This window comes from Lycorma delicatula, chromosome 3 (genome assembly GCF_047948215.1).
Source record: "Lycorma delicatula isolate Av1 chromosome 3, ASM4794821v1, whole genome shotgun sequence".
NCBI lineage: Eukaryota > Metazoa > Arthropoda > Insecta > Hemiptera > Fulgoridae > Lycorma > Lycorma delicatula.
In genome coordinates, this window is record NC_134457.1 from 106,692,222 (window position 1) to 106,702,500 (window position 10,279).

The 10,279-nt window shown below is 29.1% G+C and overlaps 1 protein-coding gene across 1 annotated transcript; it reads right to left on the bottom strand.

The window, feature by feature from the left end:
• Nucleotides 1-2,119: 2,119 nt before the first annotated feature.
• On the bottom strand, nucleotides 2,120-6,579 carry LOC142321859 (uncharacterized). The gene is made up of 3 exons (XM_075360317.1): nucleotides 6,468-6,579; nucleotides 3,309-3,487; nucleotides 2,120-2,492 (listed from the first exon to the last, which is right to left on the bottom strand). The coding sequence occupies exons 2-3, from the start codon at nucleotides 3,485-3,487 to the stop codon at nucleotides 2,195-2,197; spliced, it is 477 nt and encodes a 158-aa protein (XP_075216432.1). The 5' UTR covers nucleotides 6,468-6,579; the 3' UTR covers nucleotides 2,120-2,194.
• Nucleotides 6,580-10,279: the final 3,700 nt, after the last annotated feature.

Below are 10,279 nucleotides of genomic sequence, written 5' to 3' on the forward strand. Positions count from 1 at the left end.
CGACTTTGAAACCAGCTTATTTTCGAAGACGTGTTCACCACTAGACCAAACCAATGGGTTAACTGGTGCACCCCTTTCTTTCTTTCATTTTCCTGTTTAGCCTCCGGTAACTACCGTTTAGATAATTCTTCAGAGGATGAATGAGGATGATATGTATGAGTGTAAATGGAGTGTAGTCTTGTACATTCTCAGTTCAACCATTCCTGAGATGTGTGGTTAATTGAAACCCAACCACCAAAGAACACCGGTATCCACGATCTAGTATTCAAATCCGTGTAAAAATAACTGGCTTTACTAGGACTTGAACGCTGGATCTCTCGACTTTGAAATCAGCTGATTTGGGAAGACGCGTTCATCACTAGACCAACCCGATGGGTTAACTGGCGCACCCCTACCCACATATAAGTTAACAAACCTGTAACTTGTTTAAAAAATAAGGTTTTTAAAAAAAGAAGAGAACAGTGGCTTAACAGATAAAACAGCATATTTTGGTATGAGTTTTATTATATGCATTTTTACATGCCTTTTTAAGGTGTTATAATTGGGATAATTACCTGGATCCTCAATTTAGTTTATTAATAAAATTCTATGTAGAAAGAAATGATCACAATTTATTAATAACTAGCTGTATCCACCACGCCTCGCTGTGGCACATTGTGGTTGCATGGATGAGAAATGAGAAACAAAACAAAGCATATGTTTCATAGAAGTTTAATTTTGCAATACTTGTTGATATACAATATTTTTTTTGTTTTTCCACTGTCTGCGTAGATATAAAGCCTATCTGGTTTGCCGACTCGGGAACACGCACATGCAAATGTCCATGTGAGAAGCAATCCGCATCTAAATCTAAACCACACAATTTTTAAGATTGACCTTGAGCTTTATTGATTGTGATAGCAAATGCCAATCGAATTGGGAATTGCAATCTTTTAAATTGAAATGATGTATCGGTTGGGATCATGGGTATTCGAGGAATGAGGACATCTTCACCTTTGAAAGGCCCCGTTAAAATCTTGCTTCCACTACGTTATTCATCAATTTCTTAACTGCAAGTCGCGTGCCGTTAAAGAGTTTTGACTGATTAATATTCCGCAACAGGATAATTGGCACACCTATTTTCAATTTTAATATGTGTGGTGGCAATCCTGGCAGATAAGTGATTTTAAAAATTCCGTTGGATAATTAACTACTTGCGGCAAGGATAGCTCGTTCACTGAGCCAATCGTGATTTCTATGATTAATTTGAACATTTGGAAATACTTTTTCGATTAGTTCTCCTTTCGATGTTCTAAATTTCAAAATTTATCAAGAAATGATGTTCGTCTAGACGTCTCATCGACTGCCAACTGTCCGTTTCCAATGACCTCAGCTGATAGATCAATTCTGCAGCTCGGGTGGGTGCTGGCATTCCCAATTGACTAAGAACTTTATTTGCATTAGGTAAACACTTGTCTTCAATATTTATCAATACTTCGTTGTAAATGGCTTCTGTACATTCAGACAAAAGTGAATATTTAACCTAACAAAGGATGCTTTGGTCAGTATGTAGGGATATTATTTTATGTGTATTGGGTTATTTCGACCTTTTTTTGCATAGTCCTAAGTCTATCTGGGCTATATGAAAGTTGGGTGTTTTAATTTTTTTACTGTAAGTCATCCTTCTTGGTGGCTTTTCTTTTTGTTTTGGTGTTTTTTTTTGTTTTTTTTTTAATAAAATACAGATGTTTAGCTATGATGTTAGAAAATCACCCGAACCAAGCCAAAATACTACATCTTATATTTATTTTATAAATTTTTAACTTAATTTTTTTTTTTCATTGTTGCATATATTTTCTTATTCATTTAATGAGTAAGAAAAGTATGAATTTACTCATTCTTTTAAATAGAAAATATTAATTGTTTAATAAATTTTAAAAACGAAAAAACCTTTATTAGAATGAAATGCAAAGTATTATATACCCTTCTTTAAGGAAGCATGTATTATATGTGCTATCTATATTGAAGTATTTGACTTTACTGAGGCAATATGATAATCGGGACGTTATTACAGTTCGACTGGGAAAAAGGGATTAAGTAGTTTCTAGTAAGAAAATAATATAAGTGAAATGAAAACATGTTTGTATATATCATCAAAATTTATTCATGAAATTATTTTTATTTATCGATACATTTTTACTTCACTTGTTTGTTGTTAATGTTTTCTAATAATTTGATGAACCGTTCTATTAAACTGGTTAACATTTCCGTAGATTGTTAAATTAAAATTGAGTCCATAACTGCTGTTTGACTTAAAACTGATGACGGTGTAGTTGTATCCAACTCCTCCTTCCTTCAAAGACGGATATCCATTTCTACCTTCGCCTAATAAATCGATGACCTTTAAATAACTAATTGTTAAATTGTTGTAACCGTATGCCGGATATTGGAAATCATAAGTAAAACTTTCATTCCCTTTTCCAGCTGCAGCAATTCCACTATGGTATAGTAATCTAGAAAACACAAGTTAAAAATATTTAATTCTAATATGGCTTTAATTCTATTATTGTTATTGTTCATAAACAGTAATTTTTCTATAAAATATATTTCATTTTAAAAGTCATTGTTTTCTTTTTTTTGCGTTATAGATGTCTTTCACATTTCTTATTTGGATTCAGCATGTTTTACACACAAACACAAACTCACGCGCGCACACACATACACACACACACACACATACACACACACACTTAGACACAAATTATATACATATTTATTTATGTTTGTAATTATCTATCTTTAAAATTACACAACAAACTTAATACAACATGAAAAGTTAATTTTATACGTCCCCATCAGTTAATATAATAAATATTGTTAATTAAAATATTTATTAATACAGGCACCGACAGTCCGATGCAAAATAATAGTTGCTGATGGATGATAATAAAATTTAAAAGCCTGAAAAATGCCATGCCTTATACGGAATGAATCCAGGAAAGTTCATATGAAATGAAGAGACATTACAACTCCTCCATAGAGATTGAAGGAGTAGTAGTAACTGCTTCAAAAAGCAATTAAAACAAACTTTTTAAAGGTTAGTGGAATATTTCTGATGAATTACTTGTCTGTAATAAAAATTTTTGTTAGAAAAGTAAGTTATATACAATTTTTTTAAAATTGTTTTCAAATGTTTTATTATTAGTTTAACTGATGAGACGACTCATGCGTCTAAAACACATTTCTAATTACATCTAAAAAGAATGCTTAACTATCATTTATATTATAGGATTTAAAAATATTTCTAAATTGATAACACCTGTACTTACACATCTCCACCGGTTAGATTTCCGATAAAAAGATCATGTGTACCATTTATGCTTCCATTTCCGCTGAGTTGGTGATGGAATTTGGGATGAAATTTATATTCACCGAATGCCAAAGGAATCATTACCGCAAATCCGATTAAAAGTATTATGTTTGCTGTCATCGCTTTGGTGAACTCCATCTGAAATAAAAATTGCAATTACACATATATACAATACTTAAATTGTATTACTTTTTTTTTTTATATGGATACCTTTTCCATTTTGTTTACACAGGTATGTCCAACCGATTTTAAAACAGTTTTATTTATAATGAATTTAACAACGTTAAACTATACCAAAAATCAGTAAGAATTCAATCGGTTTGAGCTTCTGCTGCCGTAAGAATGGAAGTCTTAAGGAGAACAGTAAATTTACAGCCATGTAACATTAATTTTGTTTAAACTTCAATATTTTCATTTCAATTAATTCTTAAACCTTTGTTTCTAATCAAATAAAAGTCGCAATGATATTTTTACTTTCATCCAACAACTGGCTTCACAAATTTTATTTCAGCTAACGATTACAAAATATTATTTTTTTGTTTATAAATTTTAACTGAAATTTTATCCTTTTTTCCATTACTAATTAGAAATATCTTTAATGATCTGAACGTTTTTGTATTTTATTGTCTCTATTGTCTTTTATCCTTTGCAAAATAATCCCATATCTAAAATTAAAAATATAAGCCTGTGATAAACTTCTGTATATAATGTATGATGGTTTAACTTAGAATACAATGTAAGTGGCCATTCGATAAATTTTTTTGCAGTTAACTGCGAGACTCACTTCTTTCCACTAGTTTTGTCAGTTTGACAATTCTATTAATATAATATATTTCTTTTGAATATATTTTTTTTTTTTAGTTCTTGCTGTCGTGTATATGTTTCTTTCTTTAAGTTAATTTTTGAATTAGAATTCGATTAAATAATTTTAAAAAATATCACTTATTTTAAACACTCGTAATTTTTTGGTTGTGTACTAATTCAGTGTACTAATTTTGCACGAGGTTCGGCTAATAAATTTTTCTTATATATGCGTAGCATGGTAATGAAAAACAAATACTGGAATGAAATAAAAAATGAATAAAAGTACAATACCTTAGCTGCAAAATGCAGTATTTATTTTTCGCTATAATCCCCATGTACTATTTTCCCAACGTGTGACAAGGTTTTGTCACTGAAAAATTCTGTGGGCTTTCTCGGAACAAAGCGGCCACACCTTCTTTCATCTCATCGTCGGTGGTCATCAGTCGTTTCATGTCATGTCATCCTGCGGGGGAGAGCCATCAGAGAGTTTGCACGGTACCCATCGCGCACAGATTTTACGGTAACCCAATTCCTCTATAATATGACCAACTCGTTCTTTAGATATGCCTAACTGAATAGCGATGCGTTGCTGGGTGATTCACCGGTCACTTTGAAGCAAATCGTCCACCACTTTCGATGTTTCTCGTCGGTCACAGGAACTGGTCGTCCGCTGCAAGATGCATCCTCAATTGTCACCTTACCAGCTTCACATTCGCGAAATTTTAACGCCCACCTATTTACAGTACCCTACAACAGTTTCACTACTGTAAACCGCTTTTCAACGATGAAAAATATTCGTAGGATTTAGATTTTCTGCTGTTAAAAATTTGATCCCTGTGCGCTGTTTTGACTGTGTTGACAAATTGGCCGTACTCGACTACATTTTAACTGCTACTGAAAATAAACCGAAAAAAAATTTCAAATAGAGTGGGTATATTAGCTACCATGTGCTGTCACGCTAAACTCGACAGTACCTTTTGTCTCCGTGTAGCACGCTAGTGGACAAAGTTTTATCAGCCGAGCCTCGTATTTATCTATTATTCAAAAATGAAATAATAATTATTAATCAGAAATTTTTCTTAGTCTTTAAAAAAATATTATTTTGTTTATTTATTCTTTACCTTTGTATTTTTCTGGTTATTAAAAAAGCGTTTCACACAATACCTTTTAGGAAGTTAGAAATTGTGAAATTAGAGAATATCTTTACAATTTATTGAACTTTTTATTACTAGCAGAAGACAAGCTATTATTTTTGGGAGGTATGATAATTCTTTTATCGAGATTGATGTAATGTTTCGTCAGTAATCTTATGAACTTTTGTATTTAAAAGGAATATATATTTCCAATATTATATACTAGTTATATTCTATGTATATTAAAAATTGTTATGTAAACTGAATATTACAAGTTGAAATTTACTCTTTTTTCAGATAACGAAACGATTAATTTTGGTACTGATTTTGTTTAGATTATTTTACAGAGATTTGAAAATGTTATTACGGTTTTAGCAATCAGTTAGATACTAACCAGTTATCAATAAATTGTGTTAAAATTGAAGTCTTATACTTTTACATAGTGTTTTTTAAATTTTACAAAACTGAAGAGAAAGTCCTACTATATAACAGGCGGAAACGTAGTTACATGATAATTATGTAATACTTTACTGTGTGTATCTTAATTATTTGTTTTATATTAAATAAAAGTTTCATATTTGATTTATGTTTTAAAAATGTTACTAATTACGTTCGTAGATGATTTTACAGTTTATTATATTGAACTGTTTTCTGAATTTTCCTTGTTAAAGAATAATAATGACTGTATTATTATTGATTTATTTTTAACTGGAATATTAGTTAAACAGAATATAATTTTCGAAATTTCATAAATGTACAACATTCCTTAGAATCTAAATATTAGGATGAAATAAAAATTATTAATCAGAATTTTTCTTAGTCTTTTATGAAATAAAATTAATTCACGTAAATTATTTTTGTTTTTTTTATTATTCAATTTTCAGATTTTTTCCGGCAATTATCTCTAGTTTTCTGACTTTTGCATAAGGACAAGTTAAGGTTTAATTCTCGGTTATAAAATCTATTATAATTTCTACATTTGTATAAGTAATACATACCAAAATAGTTTTTAAAAAATTATCTGTTTTATCGTAAATTAAAACTATCATTCATTTTTGATTGCATCTTTTAGTTCATGATAAACGAAATGTTTAATAAAAAAATAAAATGATAATTATTTTTAATTCTTTACTAAGTAGAAAATTATAAGCTACTATAACATGAAAAATAATTTATCTTACCGTAACGTCTTTTTAAGATCTGGAAAACTGTTTGGAGAAATAATTATTTCTTACTCTTTCGTTTTCCGTAGTAAAGTGAATTAAATTAATTAGTGTCCGGTTTATAAATGTTTAATTTTATCTTTGGAAAAATAAAATTACGTAATTACTTTAATTTGATTAGATGAGTGTATTAGTTTACGTAAATCTGTATTGAAATAAACAAATTCTAAGAAACAACCAACTATGTCTATGTGAAGATCTTATTCACAAAAAAAATACTTAAATCACACGGTGTGATTTAAGTACCTAATCGACTACATTTTAATTGCTACTGAAAACAAACCGATAAACGGATTTCAAATAGAGGGGTTATTTTAGCTACCATGTGCTGTCACGCTCAACTTGATAGTACCTTTTGTTTCCGTGTAGCACGCTAGTGGGCAAATTTTTTTTATCAGCCGTGCTTCGTATTTATCTATTATTCAAAAAAAAGATTTACGTAATATTCTGTTTTCTTTTAATATTTATTTTATTCGTTTGATTTCAGTCATAAAAATCCTTTATCAGTTTATTTTTTTTAAAATACAGATTCAAAAATATTACTGCAGAACGTATTAAATATTATTGAGGAACTCATGAAATACATTTTTTTGAAAACCCTCTGACTCACATAATACACATCCCCCGACATCCGTAGAAACCCAAAAAAAAACTGAATAAAATATTTCACTAGAAATTCTTTTTTTTCAGTAAAGACTGAAGAAGATAGAAGTACATCTCCTACTTCAAGAGGTACCGATTCCGATGTCGATCAAGCTGGTCGTCGATTTCATTTTTATTTTCTTGATGAATATAAGTAAAAATAATAACTTTATGTTACAAAACCTAATTTTAGCCACTTTTGCCTTTTTAGCATTTTTTTATTTACCTCTTTATTTGCTTTTCCAACAAACTTCTTTTTCTAAAAAGTATTTTATTATTACTGTTTCTAAGATCGGTCATGAGAATTAAGTAATTGCTTCTATGCTTTAATGCCAGTTTTCTGTATCACATTTGTTAATTTATTATTTATTCTTTAAACAACTTTTTTTCATTTTTTTAAATATAACTTTATTATTTATAATTCGTAATTTATTTAATTTACAATTTATTTATTCTTTAGTTAATAATATTCTTTATAATAATAATTATTTATCTATTTTTAACTGTATTTTTCACGAAAGTATTTCACATAAACATCTGAACATAAATTTTGTAATATGATTATTAAAATTACCAAGTAAATGAAGCAGTGATCTTTAAAAAATATCAATAAAACCTGTATTTCCTCATTAAAAATCATAAGTGTGAAAAAAAGGTGAAAAAAATAATAAATTAAGAGCGCACGGCTCACTAATTTAGCCATGAACACGCTAAATTAGTGTGTTCGATGGCAGTACATAAGCAGTACGAAATATAGTGAGGGATCGTCGAATATGCTATTTCACTCATTTCAGATAAAAAATTACCGGCAAGTAACGACAAAATGTAACAGATTCATAATCCAAGAAAAACTCACTTTCATTAGGTTTTAAAGTGAAGCGGCAGCAGAGAAAAGTTCATTTTGATAAAATTTAAGCGGATAATTATATGATTTCAAAAAATCAGACTACTGAAGACCACCTATTAGAAATAACTGAGACGATCTCCACAACGATAAATCTTAGAAAGAGTTGTATGAATATTTTTCTCGATATTAAAAAAGCGTTTCATTCAATACTTTTAAGGATGTTAGAAGGAATTAGAGAATATCTTTAAAATTTATCGAACTTTATATGACTTGTAGAAAGAAAACAAGCTATTCATTTTGGTGGTTGTGATAGTTGTTTTACGGAGATCATGTTATGTTTCGTCAGTTATGTTGTAACTATTTTTTCCTTTTGTATTTAAAAGGAAACTACTTTATATAATATTTTTAATATTTATAAGTAACTTTAATTTATAATATATAATATATTTATGTATAATCTTGATAAAGCCTCGCATTGAAGGCGAAGGTGTGTTATTGTTTTGTATTTTGTTTTATTTTTAGGAATAATATCATAATATGGTAAAACGGTTGTTTTTACCTGAAGAATCATAATATGGTATATTTGTGATCTAAATATTTTATCTGCGTATTTATATTTATTTTTATTATTTTTTTGTAGTGACTTATTTTGATCTGAGTATTTTGTGTTTTTATATATGTACTTGTTGAAATTGACTGAATTTGGAAAAAGAAAACTGCTTTTTTTGAAGATGACATCGGTTAATTTGGTTACTGATTTTGTTTGTATTATTTTAGAGAGAGGTACAAATGTTATTACGGGTTTAAAACAGGTGGTTATACAATAACTAGTTGCAATTAAAGTATTATACCATTTCAGTCCTATACTTTCATAGTATATTTTTAATTTCACACAAGTGAAGAGATTTTATTTTCTAAAGTCACTTAATAAAATTTCTTCTTATGTTTATAGACAACTTTCCAAATAAAAAATAATAATGATTATGTATATTACTGGAGCCAGACTATTATTTAAATGTAATAATAATTCAAAATTTCATAAATATAAAAGATTTCTACAATTTCAGTCAAAAAGAAATAAAATTTATTTATCTGAATTTTATCGTATTTGGTTTAGATTAATTATTTGGTTTCAGGTTTTTTTTAACCTACCGGGTTGGTCTAGTAATGATAAACTCGTCAGCGCAAACAGCTGATTTCGAAGTCAAGAGTTCTAAGTTTCAAATCCTAGTAAAGGCAGTCAGTTACTTTTATACGGATTTGAATAGTAGATCGTCGATACCGTCGTTCTTTGGTGGTTGGGTTTCAATTAACCACACGTCTCAAGATCGGTTGACCTGAAACTGTACGAGACTATATTTCATTTTTATTCATACATATCATCCTCATTCTTCCTATGAAGTAATACCATACGATGGTTCCGGAGGCTAAAGACAAAAGAAAGAAAAATAGGTTTTTTCTTTCATTTTATTATTTCATTTTTCAGCTAGTCACACTTTTCAGTAATCATTTTCCTTCTGTGTAAAGAGCAAAGTAAAGTTTAAATTGTCAGTAATAAAATTTACTGAAGTAAAAAAAAGATAATAATAAAATTTATTATAATATTTTTTTTTTACTTTTATTAATAGTCGCATCAACATTGTAACTATACCGTTAAATGTGCAGTCTTGAACAGTTTCAGGCCAACCATTCCCTAGACGTGTGAATAATTGAAACCCAACCGCCAAATAACACCGGTATTCCCGATCTAGTGTTCAAAAGTAAATGAAAGCACGTAAGCTTGCCTTACTCTTGTTAGAATTTGAACCTGAGAACTTTAACTTCGAAATCAGCTGATTTTTGACGACAAGTTTAACACTAGACCAATCCGGTGGGTTATTATAATTTTTACTTTCGTATATGTTATCAAATAAAATTATTTTGTTAAATTTATTTATTTTATCGCTAAAATAAAATTAGAAATCATTTCGATTGAAAAAATAAAGGTAAATTACAAGTACTTAAACGGAAATAGAAAATTTGAAGAAATAACCAACTTGCTCGTATGTTGTCTGTCTATATGATGATCTCATTCACAAAAAAAAATCTTAAAGCGCGCGTAAAGTACCCTAATTATCTATAATTGAATAAATCATTCTAGATACGTGAAAATATGTGAATTGTTTTTTCGAAGTTTTAGGGGCATCGATTGCTGTGGTCATTAGCCCCTTTCTAAATCAAGAACAAAAAGAAAAATCCTTTTACTTCCCTGTTAATAGCACGAGCGACATAGTAGTAGACT